General features: G+C 43.8%; 2 protein-coding genes across 2 annotated transcripts in view; both read left to right on the top strand.

The window, feature by feature from the left end:
- Positions 1-4,582, top strand: part of ttc39b (tetratricopeptide repeat domain 39B) — a 41,047-nt gene extending 36,465 nt beyond the window's left edge. The window contains exon 20 of the mRNA XM_079589494.1: positions 4,491-4,582. The gene's annotated coding sequence lies outside the window, so the exon portion shown is untranslated. The remainder of the gene's footprint in view (positions 1-4,490) is intronic.
- Positions 4,516-25,589, top strand: cfi (complement factor I; the record flags this gene model as incomplete). Its single annotated transcript, XM_079588823.1, has 12 exons — positions 4,516-4,549; positions 5,086-5,556; positions 7,945-8,095; positions 12,927-13,108; positions 17,901-18,008; positions 18,216-18,323; positions 18,654-18,707; positions 19,318-19,457; positions 22,392-22,495; positions 23,131-23,411; positions 24,470-24,571; positions 25,093-25,589. The coding sequence occupies 12 exons, from the start codon at positions 4,516-4,518 to the stop codon at positions 25,308-25,310; spliced, it is 1,953 nt and encodes a 650-aa protein (XP_079444949.1). The 3' UTR covers positions 25,311-25,589.
- Between the last annotated feature and the right edge of the window lie 118 nt (positions 25,590-25,707).

Raw genomic sequence — 25,707 nt, 5'->3', positions numbered from 1 at the left:
TTATGTAGGCCTAGCTATTTGCTGAGAGGGGGCGGGGTTTTTGTTGGGAAAGTCCGGGGAGAGACGCACACGTCGATTAGACTGGATAAACACATGCAGCATCTTAATTGTTAAGAAAATGAAACGAAATAAATGAATAGCCTAAATCAAGCCTTTATTACAAAAACTAGGCGATATCATACAGCATTCAGAAAAATGCGCACCCCTAGTTCCTCCGTCTACGGCCCATGACGCGATGAGCATTTACTAGCTACTTTTAAAAAAACGCGGGTCAGGAAGCGGGTCGGGTACAATATTTTCTTTCTTTTTTTTTGCGGTCCGAGTTGCGGGCGGTTAGTTGAAAACGTCGGTCGGGTGCGGGTTGTTTATACATTGACCCGCGCATCACTGGTGTCGGTCCAAGAGCACGCACGGCGTGTTACAGAGGTTCCCGTAGCGTCTTTCGACGCAGTAGGAGAGAACTCTACGTAAGAGAACGTACTCGGTTACTAACGTAACCTCGGTTCTCTCTAGGAGAGGGAACGAGTACTGCGTCTCAGGCCGTGCGTGTCCACGCTGCGTCGCTTCAGTGACGAAAATCAGAGTGGAAGACAGCTCGTATTTATAGGCCTAGACCACGCCCGTTTCGGCGGGAGGTGACGCAGAAGGGCGCGAAGCGTCCTCATTGGTCAGCGTCACTGGCCTCGCATAGGCTGTGCTTTTCTGGCGGAGCAGCCAATGGGCGCGCGATTTGCTCCGCCTAAGGTTGTATGCTACAGAAAAGCGTTTTACATATTTTACAAAATTAAGGATTCATTTTTAGGCTTCAATCTCGAAAAAGAAATATCTTTCCCGTAGCGTCTTTCGACGCAGTAGGAGAGAACTCTACGTAAGAGAACCGAGGTTACGTTAGTAACCGAGTACGTTATCTGCTCTTTAATGTTCTCAAAATGTTGTTTTCATGTTTTCAAAACGTTTGCACAAAAACTTTATTTAGGCTATACATCGTTCATTGAGTGTTTTCTTCTTCTGAAATGTTTGTTTGCTATATTTAAAAAAAGTTTTTTAAATGATAGCCTAATAATTGTTTCAGAACATTCAAAACATCCATAATGTTTGTGAAACTGGATGTTTTAAACGTTCAGGGAACATTCAGAAATGTTTTCGTAACTTAAGGGAACGTTAACAAAATGTTTTTGTGTTGTTATAGAACTGCATGTTAATAACCAGAGCTTACATAACTACACTTACACAATTCAATCATTCTCAACGGTAGGCTATAGATTTATCAATATTCAGATCACATGACTGGCGATACGGTTGTGTTTGGACAGATGATAATTCTGGAAAGGCTTTTATTTGTGTTTCTTAGAGTTTTATTTCTGATCTGTGTTTTTATGGTTGATTCCTCTTCAGTGTTGTCATCTGTTCACACGTCTTTTTATTCCCGCTGTTTAGTTTTTAATGTTTAAGTTCAAAAGAAACGTGTTTTTTTCTGCAAATCTGTTCAGCTTTCTTTATTTTTCTATGGTCATTTACACCAATAAAATATTATAATTTGACGACGTCATTGCTTACAAATGACAGATGTTTGTCATTTTTACATAAACAATAAACCTTTAGTTAATACCTTTATGAAGCAGATCCTCACAATATAAGTTTTTTTTATTACATTTAATTATTATAAAAATGCACTACAAAATATTTAGAGGGAAAGTTCAGGGATAGTCTGTTGTTGTTTTTTGTAGTTTGGAAAATCTGTAAAATAATCAACATTTGGTGGTTGGTTTTATATGAAGCTTTCCAGTTGTAGTAAAACTTTAATGTATTAATTTAGCATTTGTAAGATTCATTAAAAGTATATTCGTATATCCATCATTCTGAAGATCTGATGCATAAACTGTTGAAGAAAATCACTGGATTGAGTTTGAGAGTTTTGAAACACTATCAGAAATTAAATTCTTAGCATATTAAAAAACAATCCTCTGAATATGAATACATTATTTGACTCTTGAAGACACAATTCCGCTGTTTTAATAGAGTTTCAATTCTTTCAGCACTTTGAGATCTTCTCAGTCCAGAGGTAGCCTATAAGTTTTGATCAGATTGAACGGCAAGTTAATAATTAAACGAACTCAATGAATGTTTACTGACTTCTGAACCTCGGGTTTCCGATAAGTTCAGCGCCTGTTTATTTATTTAATGAAACTGTAAAATACATGCCTCTGTTACTTCCGGTGGTTTGTATTGAGAAATATTTCTGCGCAAATAACATCATTGTGAAATCGATGAATGTTCCTCATTCGACACAACTAGATACTGTAAATACCAAAATGTTACCAAAACCATAAAATGCGATTCTTGAGCATCAGATCATCATATTATTCTGATTTCTGGAGGATCATGTGACACTGAAGACTGGAGTAACGATGATAAACTCAGCTTTGATCACAGGAATAAATTACACTTTACTATATATTCACATATAAAACAGCCGTTTTAATTATTATATATAATATTCATATATTTAATTTATTTTAAAAGGTAGCCTACTTGTACAAAAGAAAAGAAAACACCACCGTCACGGCATTGACCCCTATAACACTAATCGCCGAGATGAGCACATCAGTGTAAATACGCTGTCCGAGCAGAGAGTGTGTCGCGGAGTGTGTGTGTCGGGACAAAGAGCAGAAGTCAGTCAGATCTCAGTCAGATCTGCAGGATCATGAAGCCGCTCGCTGCTGTCGTGTTCCTCGGGCTTGTCCTCCACACCGCCGTGAGTTTCTCTCTCAGCTCATCATCATTTATGACCGTTCTGCTTCGGTAATGTCTTGGAAACCTGTGCGAAAACAGTCATTATTTAAAAAAAAATGCATTTGGTGTTGTTGACGCAGAAACGACACTTCTCGTATTATAGTATACAAGTGTTTTCATATAATATAAATATTATATTAATAACAAAAGTTTTAGGATTAAAATAATTTAATGTTCTTTTTAAAGTTGTGGTGTAAATCCAACTGTTACTGTAGTTTATGTGTCTATGTGGAGTTATTAATCTGCTTTAACACACATGTGTAAGTTCATAAGTGGACAGCATTGCTGAGTATTTTCTGCTTAAAACTGCAGTGAACCAAAGACAGTCTCAAAAACACGGTTTGAAATCGCTGGTGTTTCTGACGTCACAAACTACCTTGTAACCAATCAGATCAACGTGTGGGCGGTCTTTAATATATCGTTAGTGGGGAACTAGCAGGGGAGTCTCGAGAGAAGGCAGGTTATCCCGGTATATTTTTCTGTAGATATGAAAAATCGGGTATATTTAGCAATATAGCGGGTGTGATGTATAACGATGTTATGATGAACTGCCTTTCAAAGCGTTTCTGATGATGGTTAGAAGGCAGACTGAGATGGAGAACGGGGACATGTTTTGTGTAGCGTTAGCAACACATTATTAGCTGTTTGATAACATATCAAGCAAAAGGCTAATCACATTAATAACCTTTATGTGTCTGGCGTGGTAAAGAGAGTGATACTGTTGTGCAGCGTTTACTACAGTAAGTTGAGTGATTTAATCTGTGAGCTAACGCGAGTGAGTGGAGGCGGGGCTAATTAGCATATGCATAGGTCCGCAACATAATAAATGAGGCAATGGTGTCGAGTTACACTCAAGATATTTTAAGGCATCAAAGTACTAGCCTGGCTAACGCCAGACCCAATTCTCGTTGAGACTTGGGTCTGGGAACCACATGTTCATTTTCTCGTATTTGAGGCGTGGTTTACGAATGCGCCGGCGGCGTTTATTGGGTGCTAAGAATGTCTATCAAATGCGCCTGTACGTAGCTCATAGCCAATCGTTTCCATTATACCAGATGACGTATGTAGAGAAATGGTTTAACGCCAAACGCTGCTCTTTTTTCTAAATAAAATTGCGATCTAAACTACTTAGAACAATATCTAAGGCTGCATCAAAAGGTAGCTTAACGTCTGCTGCCATGTTGACTCCATAGATATAAACAAACTGCTTAGTTGTGTCGCAAAGATGTCGTCATCGTCTTGCTGCTCCCTCCCCGTTCTGTGATTGGTTCCCTAAACGAGGCGAAAATCAGGTCCATGGTTTCCAGACTGCCTTTCAGCGAGAATAAAATCGCGCTGCGCAAAGGCAGTCTGGGGAAACCCAGGCTATCAAAGTACTATCAGACAAATGAATCTCACGCTGTTTTTACTCGCGTCATGTTCATTTTCCTACAGTATCATTACGGTTTTATCATCAGATGGCACATTACTATTGTTATTTATTCAACTACATGTTAATTATGGAAGCTTGTAATTGCCACTCTTTATCTCACAATTCTGACTTTAAAACTGCGATTTTTGGTGTTATGAGTTCATAAATTACATTTGCAAGGTAAAAAGTTGCAGTTACCTTTTTATGTTCAGTGGTGGAAACAAGCTTCCATAGTTATGGACTGGTGTACATTTTACATTTAATTAAGTTTATTTGATCTTATTAGACTCTGGAGGAACAACCAGCAGACGATGGAACCCAACAGCAAATCCCACACCAATCTCTGTCAGTTAAAAAAACAGATTCAGTTCTGGGGGGGGAACCAGATTCAGTTCAGGGGGGGGAACCAGAGTCAGTTCAGGGGGGGGAACCAGAGTCAGTTCAGGGGGGGGGACCAGATTCAGTTCAGGGGGGGGGACTAGATTCAGTTCAGAGGGGGGGACCAGATTCAGTTCAGGGGGGGGGACTAGATTCAGTTCAGGGGGGGGGACCAGATTCAGTTCAGGTGGGGGGACCAGAGTGTAGAGTGCATTGTGCAGAGTCAGTTCTGGGGGGGGGACCAGATTCAGTTCAGGGGGGGGGACTAGATTCAGTTCAGAGGGGGGGACCAGATTCAGTTCAGGGGGGGGGACCAGATTCAGTTCAGGGGGGGGGACCAGATTCAGTTCAGGTGGGGGGACCAGAGTGTAGAGTGCATTGTGCAGAGTCAGTTCAGGGGGGGGGACTAGATTCAGTTCAGGGGGGGGGACCAGATTCAGTTCAGGTGGGGGGACCAGAGTGTAGAGTGCATTGTGCAGAGTCAGTTCTGGGGGGGGGACCAGATTCAGTTCAGGGGGGGGGACTAGATTCAGTTCAGAGGGGGGGACCAGATTCAGTTCAGGGGGGGGGACTAGATTCAGTTCAGGGGGGGGGACCAGATTCAGTTCAGGGGGGGGGACCAGATTCAGTTCAGGGGGGGGGACCAGAGTCAGACTCGGAGGACAAAAAGGAGGATCCAAAGGTGACGGTAAAACCAGAGCCAGACGTAAAAGACTCCGACGAGGATTTCTCGGGCCCGGAACAGTGTCTGCGTCAGAAATACACACGGCTGTCTTGCTCAAAAGTGTTCTGTCCTCCATGGAGGCGATGTATCTCGGGACAGTGTGTCTGTAAGATGCCGTACAAGTGTCCGCGTCAGGATAAGCCGGCGTGTACGCTGGACGGATCCCAGTATTACTCCATGTGTCAGGCCAAAGCCATCGCCTGCAGAACCAGCGAGCCCGTGTTCTCTCACTTCAGCTCATCCTGCAGAGGTGAGGTCACAACCCTTCATTAACTAAGAGTACGCTACACGACAGCGAGACGCTTAAAACGATTTCCACGTACGGACGACTCCATTATCAAAACGATCCCCGTTCACACGGATCGCGAAAACAACTACAAATGCTGTATTCTGCTGCCAGGCCAGTAGATGGCGATGAAACACGATAGGCTGAACACGTTATACATGTGGATGCCGTCATCGTCTTCAGAGATTCACGTTTTTGTTGTTTACACGGAGACCGTTTCAAAAGTTTGCGTGTTCAGGCGCCCAGAACACCGCTGTCGTGTAAACGAACGGCCAAAACGCATACAAAGTTTTACGTTTTTAGTTGAAAACGGTGTCGTGTAAACAGCCCCTAAGACATGAGCAATGGCAAAGAAAATCCTAATGTTATGAAAACGTTACTTCCGAGGCCCTGTTTACACGAGAACGCTCGCGGGTGGAAACGTACAAATATTTTATCGGATGTGCCTTTCGTTTACACGGCGACGGTGTTTTTGGGGCTTAAAAAACGCAAAAAAGTGAAACCCTCCTCCAGAGTGGAGATCTTAACAACGCTCCACCGCCGCGTTCCCGTCTAAAGGGTAAAAACGCAAAAGTCTGCTAGACAGTGAAGGCGTCGCGTACGCGTTTACGTCACAGGCATGTGCCAGTACAGGACAATAACAAAACATTATCAAACTAAAATATAGCTTTAATATCATTGACAAAAAAAAAAGGTCATTTTTGAGCGACAGGCGAAGAGCAGCGAGGGTTACAGCAGCGGCTTTACCGTATTAAACATGACAAACTGTGTCAGCGTCTCTTTCACTGTCAGTGCTCCACATCGCCACCTAGCCGTCTGGAGTGCACACTACATCCAATCTCACACACTTTTACGTCACCATATGCAGATTTCCCCCCATAACGCTCGTCTAAACGCAGAATAAAAAGTGATAACGCAACGCCACTTTTGCGTTTTCTCTTCAGATCGCTTACGTGTAAACATAGCCTGAATGTTCTTTGAATCCTCAAAACATTGTTTTTTAATGTTCTAAAAAAAATCTGGGTTACATATTAAAAAAGTTAACACGAGGACATATGATTTGTAAAACTATTTAACAACTACTTTGTTGACAACTAAATTGTGGATTTTTTTGTCATTTTAAATGTACAATGTTGATTTCTTTCTGTTTTGTGCTCTCCTGACGCTCAACCATAGAGCGTGGTGCTCGAATCGCAACACCAAGATCAAGGGTTTGATTCCCGCCACATTCACAGCCATAAACTGATAAAAGTGTGTGCCTTTAATGCATCCTGCGTTTCTTTCTCCAAATACAATTATCTGCCAAATGCATAAATGTAATTCACAGGATTCAGAGATCACAGGGAAATAATGCAACAGAGTTTGTCACGGTCCAGCTTAAGTATGTTCAGCTTAAAGGATAATTCCGGTATTTAACACCTTGAGTCTATATTGTAGTTTGTTTTGGATGAACAAGAGTGGTGGACAACATTTTTTTGACAATGGTTCCTCTCTCGAGTTTTTGACTATAAAAGAATTGGCCATGGACCCATTTAACATTGGAGTCAATGTGCATGTCCGAAAATGTCATTAAAACAGCCAATAATGTTCGTTTACAAAACTGTTAAACTCACCGAGTGGTTAGTGGTGTTCGTTGATGATTATAAACAATATATCGTCGCAATATATGATTCCAATCCGTTTATTTTGCTATAGTGGAACTATTTTTTCAGACACTTCACAACCCTGTAACTTACAAAATGACGAATAAAACACGACAGAAACTGTATTTCGCAACACTTTTTGTTTCTGGAACATCAACGAACACCACTAACCACTCGGTGAGTTGCACAGTTTTGTAAACGAACATTATTGGCTGTTTTAATGACATTTTCGGACATGCCCATTGACTCCAATGTTAAATGGGTCCATGGCCAATTCTTTTATAGTCAAAAACTCGAGAGAGGAACCATTGTCAAAAAAATGTTGTCCACCACTCTTGTTCATCCAAAACAAACTACAATATAGACTCAAGGTGTTAAATACCGGAATTATCCTTTAAGTTGTAAAAAAGTTATTAATTTAGTTCATTGATATATATATCCGCTCTGGAGTAAACCGTGATGTCCTCGTCCAGCTCAGCTCAGTTCTCATATAGTGATCAGTGCAGGAGATCAATAAACCAACATCAAAACCATAATAGGAATATCATACGCACATTACACAGTCACATCACAGAGAGTTGAAGCGTTGCATGTTTATGAGTTTATGACATATAATCGTATGATTTCAAGAACAACACAGGCCAGTATTTCTGACAACTCAAAGAGTGTGTTGAACTGTGTGTGTGATTATATTCATGTGTGTGTCCAGCGAAGGACAAGGTGGAGGCGCGTCTGGAGGAATATCACTCTCAACATGTGGTCACGATAAAAACAGAGAAGGGAACAATGTTCGTATGTGGACGAGACTGGAGTATGGCGTCAGCTAATGTCGTCTGCCGGAACCCTGGGAATGTGGCCAAGTAAACACACACACACCACTACACACACTCATCACTACACACACATCACTACACACTCATCACTACACACTCATCACTACACACACATCACTACACACTCATCACTACACACACTCACCACTACACACACTCATCACTACACACTCATCACTACACACTCATCACTACACACTCATCACTACACACACTCATCACTACACACTCATCACTACACACTCATCACTACACACACTCATCACTACACACACTCATCACTACACACACACACCACTACACACTCATCACTACACACTCACCACTACACACACACACTCATCACTACACACACTCATCACTACACACTCATCACTACACACACTCACCACTACACACACTCAACACTACACACACACCACTACACACACTCATCACTACACACACACCACTACACACACATCACTACACACACTCATCACTACACACACATCACTACACACACATCACTACACACACTCATCACTACACACTCATCACTACACACACTCATCACTACACACACTCATTACTACACACTCATCACTACACACACATCATCACTACACACACTCAACACTACACACACTCATCACTACACACACTCAACACTACACACACTCATCACTACACACACTCATCACTACACACACTCATCACTACACACACTCATCACTACACACACATCACTACACACACTCATCACTACACACTCATCACTACACACACTCACCACTACACACACACATCACTACACACACTCATCACTACACACACACACCACTACACACTCATCACTACACACACTCATCACTACACACACTCATCACTACACACACACACCACTACACACACTCATCACTACACACACTCATCACTACACACACTCATCACTACACACACTCATCACTACACACACTCATCACTACACACTCATCACTACACACACTCATCACTACACACACTCATCACTACACACACTCATCACTACACACACTCATCACTACACACTCATCACTACACACACTCACCACTACACACACATCACTACACACACTCATCACTACACACACTCATCACTACACACTCATCACTACACACTCATCACTACACACACTCATCACTACACACACTCATCACTACACACACATCACTACACACACTCATCACTACACACACTCATCACTACACACTCATCACTACACACTCATCACTACACACACACCACTACACACACTCATCACTACACACACTCATCACTACACACACTCATCACTACACACTCATCACTACACACTCACCACTACACACACACCACTACACACACTCATCACTACACACTCATCACTACACACACTCATCACTACACACACTCATCACTACACACACTCATCACTACACACACATCACTACACACACTCATCACTACACACACTCATCACTACACACTCATCACTACACACTCATCACTACACACACACCACTACACACACTCATCACTACACACACTCATCACTACACACACTCATCACTACACACTCATCACTACACACACTCACCACTACACACACATCACTACACACACTCATCACTACACACTCATCACTACACACACATCACTACACACACTCATCACTACACACTCATCACTACACACTCATCACTACACACACATCACTACACACACTCATCACTACACACTCATCACTACACACACTCATCACTACACACACTCATCACTACACACTCATCACTACACACTCATCACTACACACACTCATCACTACACACTCATCACTACACACACTCAACACTACACACACACCACTACACACACTCATCACTACACACTCATCACTACACACTCATCACTACACACTCATCACTACACACACACCACTACACACACTCATCACTACACACTCATCACTACACACTCATCACTACACACTCATCACTACACACACTCAACACTACACACACACCACTACACACACTCATCACTACACACTCATCACTACACACTCATCACTACACACTCATCACTACACACACACCACTACACACACTCATCACTACACACACTCATCACTACACACACTCATCACTACACACACTCATCACTACACACTCATCACTACACACTCATCACTACACACACTCATCACTACACACTCATCACTACACACACTCATCACTACACACACACACCACTACACACACTCATCACTACACACACATCACTACACACACTCATCACTACACACTCATCACTACACACACATCACTACACACACTCATCACTACACACTCATCACTACACACTCATCACTACACACACTCATCACTACACACACATCACTACACACACTCATCACTACACACACTCATCACTACACACACTCATCACTACACACTCATCACTACACACACACCACTACACACACTCATCACTACACACTCATCACTACACACACTCATCACTACACACACACCACTACACACACTCATCACTACACACTCATCACTACACACACTCATCACTACACACTCATCACTACACACACATCACTACACACACTCATCACTACACACTCATCACTACACACTCATCACTACACACACTCATCACTACACACACATCACTACACACACTCATCACTACACACTCATCACTACACACACATCACTACACACACTCATCACTACACACTCATCACTACACACTCATCACTACACACACTCATCACTACACACACTCATCACTACACACACTCAACACTACACACACACCACTACACACACTCATCACTACACACTCATCACTACACACTCATCACTACACACTCATCACTACACACACACCACTACACACACTCATCACTACACACACTCATCACTACACACTCATCACTACACACTCATCACTACACACACTCATCACTACACACACTCATCACTACACACACTCATCACTACACACTCATCACTACACACACACCACTACACACACTCATCACTACACACTCATCACTACACACACTCATCACTACACACACACCACTACACACACTCATCACTACACACACATCACTACACACACTCATCACTACACACTCATCACTACACACACATCACTACACACACTCATCACTACACACTCATCACTACACACTCATCACTACACACACTCATCACTACACACACATCACTACACACACTCATCACTACACACTCATCACTACACACACATCACTACACACACTCATCACTACACACTCATCACTACACACTCATCACTACACACACTCATCACTACACACACTCATCACTACACACACTCAACACTACACACACACCACTACACACACTCATCACTACACACTCATCACTACACACTCATCACTACACACTCATCACTACACACTCATCACTACACACACTCATCACTACACACACTCATCACTACACACTCATCACTACACACTCATCACTACACACACACCACTACACACTCATCACTACACACTCATCACTACACACACTCATCACTACACACACTCATCACTACACACACTCAACACTACACACACACCACTACACACACTCATCACTACACACTCATCACTACACACTCATCACTACACACACTCATCACTACACACACACACCACTACACACTCATCACTACACACACTCATCACTACACACACTCATCACTACACACACTCATCACTACACACACACCACTACACACACTCATCACTACACACTCATCACTACACACTCATCACTACACACACTCATCACTACACACACTCATCACTACACACACTCATCACTACACACACTCAACACTACACACACACCACTACACACACTCATCACTACACACTCATCACTACACACTCATCACTACACACTCATCACTACACACACTCATCACTACACACACTCAACACTACACACACATCACTACACACACTCAACACTACACACACTCATCACTACACACACTCATCACTACACACACTCATCACTACACACACTCAACACTACACACACACCACTACACACACTCATCACTACACACTCATCACTACACACTCACCACTACACACTCATCACTACACACACTCATCACTACACACTCATCACTACACACTCACCACTACACACACACCACTACACACACTCATCACTACACACACTCAACACTACACACACATCACTACACACACTCAACACTACACACACTCATCACTACACACACTCATCACTACACACACTCATCACTACACACACTCAACACTACACACACACCACTACACACACTCATCACTACACACTCATCACTACACACTCACCACTACACACACTCATCACTACACACACACACCACTACACACTCATCACTACACACACTCATCACTACACACACTCATCACTACACACACTCATCACTACACACACACCACTACACACACTCATCACTACACACTCATCACTACACACTCATCACTACACACACTCATCACTACACACACTCATCACTACACACACTCATCACTACACACACTCAACACTACACACACACCACTACACACACTCATCACTACACACTCATCACTACACACTCATCACTACACACTCATCACTACACACACTCATCACTACACACACTCAACACTACACACACATCACTACACACACTCAACACTACACACACTCATCACTACACACCAGAATCGACTCACACGTGTCGGATGTGTTTTGTCATGTTCATGTTCTCTGCTTCTCTTCTTCTGTTGTGTCTCAGAGGAGCGGAGACGGCGACTTACATCACGCATTCGGCTCTTGACAAAGCGTTTGGTTTGACAGGGTGCATGAGTGTTCGCTGCACAGGATCTGAGCTCTCATTGGCTGAGTGCACCATCTATAACCCCCAGCCAATCACAGACAGCACTGAGGTGGCCGTCACAAAGTGTTACCAACCCAAAGGTGCTTTTTAAAGAAAATTAAACATCCTACTTTGAAGGGATAGTTCACCCGAAACTGAAAATTATCCCATAATTAACTCACCCACTAAGTATCCTGAGCTTCGGCTTTCTTTTTTCAGCCGAACACAATCACAGTTATATTAGAACTCCGGCTCTTCCCAGCTTTATCATGGGTTAGGGTTAGGTTTTATCATGGCAGTGAATGGAGCCCGAGTTTTTGAAGCCAAAGAAGCTCATCATCATCATGTCAGTAATCCACACGCCTGCAGGGGGCAATAAAGGCCTTCTGAAGCCAAGAACAATATCCATATTTATAACTTTTTAAACTATAATCACTGGCTTCCAGTAACGACTGTACACGAGTCTAGTTCCGGTGGAAGAGTGACCTCTGAACCGAATGACCTCTGACCCGACGCATGAAGAGTGACCTCTGAATAGAGGTCTTCAGGTGAACCCGTTGACCCGTTGACCCGGGACCCGACCCGGGACCCGTACGGGTTCGGGTCTATATTTTAAATGATCAGCCGGGTCCGGGTCGGGTCGAATCTATTACTTCGGGTCCCGGGTCTGTTTAACATTGTGTGTAATACCCGTGCGAGTCATCAAATCTCAAAAATGCGTCTTGTCACACTCATATTTAATATATTTTAAATCAGTAACATAATCTGAGGTGAACTGTCACATGAATGTTTACTTTGACACTCAAAATAAATTGCGTTAAAAAGCATATTTTAGGTTGATCCATCCAGCTAGCGCGCATTTGCAGTCAAGCGCGTGTCATGTTTCTATGGCAACCAGTTACCAGAGGCAGAGCTTCAGTGAGGGACAGCCAAACCGCGCTTTAGATTTTACAATGTCAATTAATCGTTTTGTTCAATCTTAAAGTTTTAGTGGTCAGATTCAGACTCGATGATGCAGAGCAGAGAGCACGGAGATGATAAATAACGTCAGCGCAGCGGCCATGGCACTGAACGAGCAATCGTTATTATAGTTCAAAAAGGCAAACAGCCAAAAGTTATTGTGCGAGTTAACAGCTAACTCGTTTAATTTGTCATCCGTCACCGTGAGTCCGTGACATCAAGTGGACTTTTGAAGCTGAAATAACAAGGATTAAGCTTGGACTTGGTGGAATAACGAGAGGAATAACATGGATAACTTTCTTGTCGGAGCCGAAGGATTGTAATGCATCACAGCCAGTCAGGTAACGTAACGTTACAAGGAAAGGATGGCGAGACTACTAAGTTACGCTGCTACGGCTCCTTAAATTAGGTAAGACAAAAAGTTGTAATTTTTCGCAACAGGTTTATTGACTTGTAATAGCGGTTTAAGGTGGAAAATGTGACAATCGGGTCCAGTCGGGTCTGTGTCTTCCCGGCAGTTTCGGGTCCAGCTTACAAAAATAATCGACGGGTCCAGGTCGGGTCCGGTTAGGCATTTATCGGGTCTGCACGGGTCCGGGTCGGTTCGGTGTAGCAAATTACGGGTCCCTTCCGGTTCGGGTAAGAATTTTTGGACCCGTGAAGACCTCTACCTCTGAACCGAATGATCTCTGACCCGACGCATGACGAGTGACCTCTGACCCGACGCATGACGAGTGACCTCTGAACCGAATGACCTCTGACCCGACGCATGAAGAGTGACCTCTGACCCGACGCATGACGAGTGACCTCTGAACCGAATGACCTCTGACCCGACGCATGACGAGTTACCTCTAACCCGACACATGAAGAGTGATCTCTGACCCGACGCATGACGAGTGACCTCTGACCCGACGCATGACGAGTGACCTCTGACCCGACGCAGGACGAGTGACCTCTGACCTGACGCATGACGAGTGACCTCTGACCCGACGCATGACGAGTGACCTCTGACCCGACGCATGACGAGTGACCTCTGACCTGACGCATGACGAGTGACCTCTGACCCGACGCATGACGAGTGACCTCTGACCCGACGCATGACGAGTGACCTCTGACCCGACGCATGACGAGTGACCTCTGACCCAACGCAGGACGAGTGACCTCTGACCAGACGCATGACGAGTGACCTCTGACCCGACACATGAAGAGTGACCTCTGACCTGACACATGAAGAGTGACCTCTGACCTGACACATGAATAATGACCTCTGACCCGACGCATGACGAGTGACCTCTGACCCGACGCATGACGAGTGACCTCTGACCTGACGCAGGACGAGTGACCTCTGACCTGACACATGAATAATGACCTCTGACCTGACACATGAATAATGACCTCTGACCCGACGCATGACGAGTGACCTCTGACCCGACGCATGACGAGTGACCTCTGACCTGACGCAGGACGAGTGACCTCTGACCTGACACATGAATAATGACCTCTGACCCGACGCATGAAGGGTGACCTCTGACCTGACGCAGGACGAGTGACCTCTGACCTGACACATGAATAATGACCTCTGACCCGACGCATGAAGGGTGACCTCTGACCCGACGCATGACGAGTGACCTCTGACCCGACGCATGACGAGTGACCTCTGACCCGACGCATGACGAGTGACCTCTGACCTGACACATGAATAATGACCTCTGACCCGACGCATGAAGGGTGACCTCTGACCTGACGCAGGACGAGTGACCTCTGACCTGACACATGAATAATGACCTCTGACCCGACGCATGAAGGGTGACCTCTGACCCGACGCATGACGAGTGACCTCTGACCCGACGCATGACGAGTGACCTCTGACCCGACGCATGATGAGTGACCTCTGACCCGACGAGTGACCTCTGACCCGACGCATGACGAGTGACCTCTGACCTGACACATGAATAATGACCTCTGACCCGACGCATGAAGGGTGACCTCTGACCCGACGCATGATGAGTGACCTCTGACCCGACGAGTGACCTCTGACCCGAAGCATGACGAGTGACCTCTGAACCGAATGACCTCTGACCCGACGCATGACGAGTGACCTCTGACCCAACACATGAAGAGTGACCTCTGACCCGACGCATGACGAGTGACCTCTGACCCGACGCATGAAGAGTGACCTCTGACCCGACTCATGACGTCTGACCCGACGCATGAAGAGTGACCTCTCACCCGACTCATGACCTCTGACCCGACGCATGACGAGTGACCTCTGACCCGACGCATGACCTCTGACCCGACGCATGACGAGTGACCTCTGACCCGACGCATGACGAGTGACCTCTGACCCGACGCATGACGAGTGACCTCTGACCTGACGCATGACGAGTGACCTCTGACCCGACGCATGACGAGTGACCTCTGACCCGACGCATGACGAGTGACCTCTGACCTGACGCATGAAGAGTGACCTCTGACCCGACGCATGACGAGTGACCTCTGACCCGACGCATGACGAGTGACCTCTGACCCGACGCATGACGAGTGACCTCTGACCCAACGCAGGACGAGTGACCTCTGACCAGACGCATGACGAGTGACCTCTGATCCGATGCATGACGAGTGACCTCTGACCTGACGCATGACGAGTGACCTCTGACCCGACGCATGACGAGTGACCTCTGACCCGACGCATGACGAGTGACCTCTGACCTGACGCATGAAGAGTGACCTCTGACCCGACGCATGACGAGTGACCTCTGACCCGACGCATGACGAGTGACCTCTGACCCGACGCATGACCTCTGACCCGACGCATGACGAGTGACCTCTGACATCTGACCCGACACATGACAAGTGACCTCTGATCCGATGCATGACGAGTGACCTCTGACCCGACACATGAAGAGTGACCTCTGACCCGACGCATGACTTCTGACCCGACGCATGACGAGTGACCCATGACCTCTGACCCGACGCATGACGAGTGACCTCTGACCTGACACATGAATAATGACCTATGACCCGACGCATGAAGGGTGACCTCTGACCCGACGCATGACGAGTGACCTCTGACCCGACGCATGATGAGTGACCTCTGACCCGACGAGTGACCTCTGACCCGACGCATGACGAGTGACCTCTGACCCGACGCATGACGAGTGACCTCTGACCTGACACATGACGAGTGACCTCTGACCCGACGCATGACGAGTGACCTCTGACCCGACCCATGACGAGTGACCTCTGATCCGACGCATGACGAGTGACCTCTGACCCGACACATGAAGAGTGACCTCTGACCCGACACATGACCTCTGACCCGACGCATGACGAGTGACCTCTGACCCGACGCATGACGAGTGACCTCTGATCCGACACATGACGAGTGACCTCTGACCTGACACATGAATAATGACCTCTGACCCGACGCATGAAGGGTGACCTCTGACCCGACGCATGACGAGTGACCTTTGACCCGACGCATGATGAGTGACCTCTGACCCGACGAGTGACCTCTGACTCGACACGTGACGAGTGACCTCTGACCTGACGCATGACGAGTGACCTCTGACCTGACGCATGACGAGTGACCTCTGACCCGACGCATGACGAGTGAACAGTGTGGATTACTGTTATGATGGATGAGCTTTTTTGGGCTAAAACGGGGCCGGCGACCTATATACGAATTGCAAAATAAAAAAATTGCAAAATTGCAATTACCTTTTTTCAATCTGTGGAGGAAACAAGCTTCTATAGTTATCTATTATCTGACATAAAAGTGCGAGTCTGTTTACTCCCTGTGTCGGCGAGTGCGAGGGGTTCCCCTGTGTGAACGGGAAGTGTCTAACGGCAGGAAAACACACACACACACACACCACACACACCACACACACACACACACACCACACACACTCACGTTTACTCCCTGTGTAGGCGAGTGCGTGGGGTTCCCCTGTGTGAACGGGAAGTGTCTAACGGCAGGAAAACCCTGCGACGGCGTTGACGACTGTGGAGACAACAGTGACGAGATGTGCTGCCAGAGTGAGTCTCTACTTCCTGTCTCTGTCCGTGACATCATCATTCCTCTTCCTGTTTCCCACAATCCCGTCTGTTGTTGGCTGCTTCTGAATAAAGCACTATTTAGTTTTTAGTGAAATGCATTACATGTGTAATTGTGTTATTAATAATACACACGTAAGAACAGCTCGCAGTATTACAAGCGCTAATATTCCCGTTTGTGTTGCGCAGGATGTGATGAAAGCAAAGCGTTCCACTGTAAGTCGGGCGTCTGCATCCCCCGGGAAGCGGTCGGAGACGGAGTCCGGGACTGTCTGGGAGGAGAAGATGAACTGGACGGTCAGTGAACTCAGTTAAGATTCAGTTCCAGGACAAGCGTCTCTTCCAACAGTCCTGCTCACATCTGTGCTCTCTTCATGCAGTTCAGTTTATAAGTAATATATAAGCAATTATGGTACAAATTACTGATACTGTTTATCATCCCTGCCAACCAACTCATATGAATGTGTCTATGATTGAGATATTAATCTGTGATTGTATAGATGAAGGAGACGACCTGACTTGACAACATAAAAATGAAACAAAGGAAGATATTACTAAGACTAACTTGCAGACTTTTAGAAGTGTTTTTGTTACAGAATAACTTCTGTTCTCTTCTTTGCGTTTCAGAAGACATCAAACCAGTGGAGATTAAGCCAGATTTGTTTTCCGATCCAATGTTGGGTGAGAACAAACTCTATTGACACTGAACATCCAACGTCTGACACTTCAGCAAACAAACCTCCAGAAGCCCAGACAGCAACTTACAGCCGGGCCACATCCGGCACATGTGGATTCTGCGTCTGGGCCGGATCTGGGCCGACTGGAAACGTTCTGTCAAGGTTCTTTCAACGTTATGAACAAACGTTCTTCCAGTTACGATAAAAGAACGTTCGTGCAAAGCTATCTGGTCTTTAATAATGTTCTGAAAACGTTACAAAACATTATTTATACATCATTCAAGGGATGTTTTTTCTGAAATGTTTTTGTTGGATGTTCGTCTAACGGTTTTTAAATGTCACTTCTTGTTTCAGAACATTCAAAAATAACGTTCCCATAATGTTTGAAGAATGGAATGTTCCATTAGCGTTCACATAACCAACAAAAACTTTTTGGAAACATTAAAAAAAAAAAACTTTTGAGCATTCAGGTAACATTCAGAAACAATGTTTTGTAACTTAATGGGAACGTTGGCAAAACATTCTTAGAATGTATTTTGTTAGCTGGGCAAATGTAGATGTGTCTGGAGTATCTCCACAGGCTTGCTTCAGCTGAACACGTCATGTTGTTGCAGAGATCAAGACCATCCGCTCGTCCACCGAGAGCCAGCTGCAGTGTGGCGTTCCCAACATGGAGTATGCGTACAAACAAGAGGACGACGCGACTCCACGTCGACGCAGAAAACGCTTAGTCGGAGGGGAAGAGGCCTTACCGGTCAGTCGTGACACAGACAACCTCAGAAACACCAGGCCTGGGCTGTATGATATATACTATATATACGGTGTTCTCCACCTTCTGGCCAATCTCTTTCTTTAAAAAGATGTGCGAGACTCCAGATTACCAAACATTTCATTCAGTTGATAAAACACAAGCTTCTGATCATACTTTTACACTGCAAAAATTCTTACTTAGTATTTTTGTCTTGTTTACAGTCCAAATATCTACAAATTCTTAGATCAAGATGCATTTACTAGAGTAGTGAAATGACATGAGATATTATGTCCTGTTTTCTGGGAGAATTAATCAAAATGAAGTGAGTTGATGCTTAAAACAAGCAAAATAATCTGCCAATGGGGTCAGAAAAATAATGTTGATTCAAACAGAAACAAGATTATATTTCTGACCCCACTGGTCAGTGATTTGGCCTTGTTTTTTAATAACAAAAATAAACAAAAACGACTCATATTGTGAAATAAGATTTGGGCCATATCGTCCACACCTGAGTCAAGATTTCAATTAAAGTGAAAAACAGCTAAAAACCACCAGCAAACAAAAATATGTTCTAATGAGCCGTTTTCCGTTGCTCTGCTTGTCCATTGTTTCTCAATGTAAACACGCGTAACACGGGTAACTTTGAGCAAATGTTACTGGGAGAATGTTTGTTCGTTACTTGCCAGGATGTTCTGAGAAAGTTCCCCGTCAGCATTTACTACTGATCACAGAGCCGTACTTCACTGACAAGCTGCACATAAAATAATCACAGCCTTAAAGGAACACTCCGACTTTTTGGGACTTTAGCCTATTCACCTTATCCCCCAGAGTTAGATAAGTCCACACATACCTTTTTCATCTCCGTGCGTGCTATAAGTCTGTTTGACGCACCCACTGCTAGCCTAGCTTAGCACAAAGACTGGATGTAAATGGTTGCAGCTAGCATACTAATCCAAATAAGTGACAAAATAACGCAAACATTTTCCTATTTACATGTTGTGATTTGTATAGTCACAGAGTGTACAAAAAACAAAGTCACATGAGACACAGACATATTTTAACCGTATAAATACTGGGAACTATATTCTCTGAAGGCGAAGCACTGCTACTTGGGCGGAGTGATAACCGCAGCGCACCTGAGACGTGCTCTGAACGAACTCTCTGCTCCTCACCACGGCGCGTCTCAGGTGCTGCGGTTATCACTCCGCCCAAGTAGCAGTGCTTCGCCTTCAGAGAATATAGTTCCCAGTATTTATACGGTTAAAATATGTCTGTGTCTCATGTGACTTTGTTTTTTGTACACTCTGTGACTATACAAATCACAACATGTAAATAGGAAAATGTTTGCGTTATTTTGTCACTTATTTGGATTAGTATGCTAGCTGCAACCATTTACATCCAGTCTTTGTGCTAAGCTAGGCTAGCAGTGGGTGCGTCAAACAGACTTATAGCACGCACAGAGATGAAAAAGGTATGTGTGGACTTATCTAACTCTGGGGGATAAGGTGAATAGGCTAAAGTCCCAAAAAGTTGGAGTGTTCCTTTAATATAGTTATCGTTATAGTTATCGTCCGGTGGTGGAGATGTTAATATAGTTATCGTCCGCTGGTGTGGATGCTAATAAAGTTATCGTTCTAGTTATCGTCCACTGGTGTGGGTGCTAATACAGTTATCGTTCTAGTTATCGTCCACTGGTGTGAATGCTAATATAGTTATCGTTATAGTTATCGTCCACTTGTGTGGATGCTAATATAGTTATCGTTATAGTTATCGTCCACTGGTGTGGGTGCTAATATAGTTATCGTTCTAGTTATCGTCCGCTGGTGTAGATGCTAATATAGTTATCGTTATAGTTATCGTCCGCTGGTGTGGGTGCTAATATAGTTATCGTTCTAGTTATCGTCCACTGGTGTGAATGCTAATATAGTTATCGTTATAGTTATCGTCCACTGGTGTGGGTGCTAATATAGTTATCGTTATAGTTATCGTCCACTGGTGTGGATGCTAATATAGTTATCGTTCCAGTTATCGTCCACTGGTGTGGATGCTAATATAGTTATCGTTCTAGTTATCGTCTGTGGTGTGGGCACTAATATAGTTATCGTTATAGTTATCGTCCACTGGTGTAGATGCTAATATAGTTATCGTTATAGTTATCGTCCACTGGTGTGGATGCTAATATAGTTATCGTTATAGTTATCGTCCACTGGTGTGGATGCTAATATAGTTATCGTTATAGTTATCGTCCACTGGTGTGGATGCTAATATAGTTATCGTTATAGTTATCGTCCGCTGGTGTGGATGCTAATATAGTTATCGTTATAGTTATCGTCCGCTGGTGTGGGTGCTAATATAGTTATCGTTATAGTTATCGTCCGCTGGTGTGGACGCTAATATAGTTATCGTTATAGTTATCGTCTGTGGTGTGGGCACTAATATAGTTATCGTTATAGTTATCGTTATAGTTATCGTTATAGTTATCGTTATAGTTATCGTCCGCTGGTGTGGATGCTAATATAGTTATCGTTATAGTTATCGTCCGCTGGTGTGGACGCTAATATAGTTATCGTTATAGTTATCGTCCGCTGGTGTGGACGCTAATATAGTTATCGTTATAGTTATCGTCTGTGGTGTGGGCACTAATATAGTTATCGTTATAGTTATCGTTATAGTTATCGTTATAGTTATCGTTATAGTTATCGTCCGCTGGTGTGGATGCTAATATAGTTATCGTTATAGTTATCGTCCGCTGGTGTGGACGCTAATATAGTTATCGTTATAGTTATCGTCCGCTGGTGTGGATGCTAATATAGTTAGCCCGTTTGCTTGTACAATATCAACAATGTAGCTTAATCAGTAAACTGTCGAAAAGGACTTAGCATAAAAAAATGCCTCTTTGTTTTGGTTTGACCCCTGTGTGTGACCTTTGCCCTGCAGACTCAGATACAGTGGCAGGTGGCCATTCAGGACGAAGGCTCGATCCACTGTGGAGGGGCGTATCTGGGCGGCTGCTGGGTTTTGACCGCCGCCCACTGCGTCAGGTACAACCAATCGGTAGTGGTGTGCAGATCGAGGCTTCGTGGAGCACTGAAACCGTTGAAGCAAATGTGCCGTATTCGAAACAATCCGACCCTCGTCTCAACGGTGACCCCTAGTGGCCAGAATAGTGTAAATGCAACAAAACCCGGGCCAAACATGCATAAAACACCTTTTACAAATCTATAGCAAACTTTTTATTGAAAGTAAAATCTTTGAAATGCAATTATCTAATCATCTAATAAGATTATCGAGTGTCTATATGTTCTTTTATCAATTGTCAGGGTTTGTTTTATGGATGGCTCAGCTAAACAGGCCAATAAGAGACTATTAACTACCTTTATTCATTTTAATTATACTAATGTCAAACGTCTACAAATGTATAAAACTGATCAGAGATCAGGTTAAACCGACAGACACTTGTTCATTGGTTCTCAGTGAATCATAGATCATCGCCCCACAGCGAAGTGTTTCGAAACCGCTATGACGTAATGAAGCCTTGTTTACTGAAATCAAAGATTCGTAAAGGTTTTGAAGCTTCATGAAGCAGTGTTTTCAAATTGCCATCACTACCAATCGGCACACGATTTTATTAACCTGTACAGAACAGCTACTGAGAAACAGAGTGTCGTGTGTTTAGGCCCAAACCAAAGTCCTACCGAATCAAGTTCTCTCTCTGGAAGAAGCATCGCAGGCAGTCGACGACAGACAGCATCCCGGTGAAGAACATCATCATCCATCATGAATATAGCGCACAAACCTACGCCAACGACATCGCTCTGGTGCAGCTAGAGCCGCTGAATAATGAACACAAGTGTATGAAGGATAACCCGGCGGTGCGAGCCGTGTGTGTGCCCTGGTCCACACAACAGTTCCAGCCCAACGACACCTGCACCATCTCCGGCTGGGGCCGCGACAGAGGTTCGGCTACACGCTGGACCGCCTTTATGGGATCCTTTTACAGATTTAGTTTTAATCCATTCATTCTGTTTTAATTTTAAAGAGATAGTTCACCCAAAAATAAAGAGTTAGCCCATGATTTACTCACCCTCAAGTCATCCTAGCTAGGTGTTGATATTCTTCTTTCAGACGAATACAATCAGAGTTATATAAAAAAATGTCCAGGCTCTTCCAAGCTTTATAATGGCAGAGAATGGAGAAAGATGGAGAATGGAGAAAGTCCATAAAAGTGCATCTATCTATCATAAAAGTGCATCTATCCATCATAAAAGTGCATCTATCATCATAAAAGTGCATCTATCCATCATAAAAGTGCATCTATCCATCATAAAAGTGCATCTGTCCATCATAAAAGTGCATCTGTCCATCATAAAAGTGCATCTGTCCATCATAAAAGTGCATCTGTCCATCATAAAAGTGCATCTGTCCATCATAAAAGTGCATCTGTCCATCATAAAAGTGCATCTATCCATCATAAAAGTGCATCTATCCATCATAAAAGTGCATCTATCATCATAAAAGTGCATCTATCCATCATAAAAGTGCATCTGTCCATCATAAAAGTGCATCTATCCATCATAAAAGTGCATCTGTCCATCATAAAAGTTCATCTGTCCATCATAAAAGTGCATCTATCCATCATAAAAGTGCATCTGTCCATCATAAAAGTGCATCTGTCCATCATAAAAGTCATGATGGACAGATACACTTTTATGATGGACAGATGCACTTAATATACAGCCTTTCACTGCCATCATAAAGCTTTGAAGAGCCAGGATATTTTTTATATAACTCTGATTGTGTTCGTCTGACAGAAGGACTCCCCTAGGATGAGTTGAGGGCGAGTAAATCATGGGCTAATCTTCATTTTTGGGTGAACTATCCCTTTAATATTATATTATTTAATATTATTGTTATTGGTGTGAACAGAGTTTTAGATAATTTTAATCTAAAAAGTTGTTTTAGTCCAGTGGGGTTACAGTTGGGGTTTTATTGTCTCTATGTCTGTTTGTTTAAAGCGGGAATGTCCGCAGCAATTCTCAAATGGGCAAATGTGACGATTATCGGTGACTGCAAGAGTCATTACAAGGACCGTTTCCTCCCTGGAATGGAGTGTGCAGGTATGTGTGTGCGTGCGTGTGTGTGTGTGTGTGTGTGTGTGTGTGTGTGTGTGTGAGTGTCTGTGTGTGTGTGTGTGTTTGACTAAACACTAAAACTTGTGATCATACGCAGAATATAATACTGCCTTCACATGCTATCAGAATTATTGTAAATACAAGTTTCCTTATCAGGACATTAGACACGAACGGCCTCTCAAACCGTATTTATGATTGGGAAACTCAGAGATAATTTTCAGAGCCCAAAAACTTCTTTCTCCTTCAAAATTTCACATTTATTTGTTCCTTGCCATTCCTTTGCAAATTTACTTTCAATTTCTGAGTGAAAAATGTTTCAAAACCAACTGTAAATCAGCAGATAAGTAGCAAAGCATTTTGTAAAGATATTATATGAACTTGTACTGTAGGCCTGTACTTCTGTAATTAATGTTTAAGCCTTTGTTTAATTAACGGAACAGTGCCATGTGCTCAGTGACTCTTGGTCCACCGGTTCCTGGTCTCTCATTGGTTGTGCTCTGTGTCAGGTGACCTGGAGGGGAAGGTGGACTCGTGTCAGGGCGACTCTGGAGGGCCGATGGTTTGTACAGACGCTGCTGGCGTGTCGTACGTGTGGGGAATCGTGAGCTGGGGGGATAAATGTGGCGAACCCAATTATCCTGGGGTCTACACAAAAGTGGCACATTATTTCGACTGGATCCGCTTCCACACAGGCTGGGCGGCTGTAACCAAATATAACCAGTAAAGTTAACTGGTTAACATTTGCCGATTGATGTTACTGTATGTGCTTTTGAACTTTTCTTTGTTGTTGTTGCTATTAAAATGCTTAATATACAATTATCAGGTAATTTAAAAGCTCAGTCCTGTTTCTTCTTTTGTTTCCATGTATTTCGTAGTTAGTGATGTTTCTGAGAAATTAAATGTTTGTTGCATTTCTGATGTTACTCATTCCACATATAAATGATTATATTTGCAAATAACTGTATTCTGTCTATTTTTTCTTGAGAATACAAACACTTGTTTGTGTTTCCTGTACTCACATAAAAATACCTGACTGAAAATACACCAATTAATATATAATTGTTTGATGCATATTTGATACTAACCATTTAATGAGACAACTTTAATTGTTCTGTCCTCTT

The sequence above is a fragment of the Phoxinus phoxinus genome (genome assembly GCF_949152265.1).
Source record: "Phoxinus phoxinus genome assembly, chromosome: 18".
NCBI classification, from domain to species: domain Eukaryota; kingdom Metazoa; phylum Chordata; class Actinopteri; order Cypriniformes; family Leuciscidae; genus Phoxinus; species Phoxinus phoxinus.
Note: the sequence above shows the minus strand (reverse complement) of the source record. Positions and strands in the feature narration are given on the sequence as shown.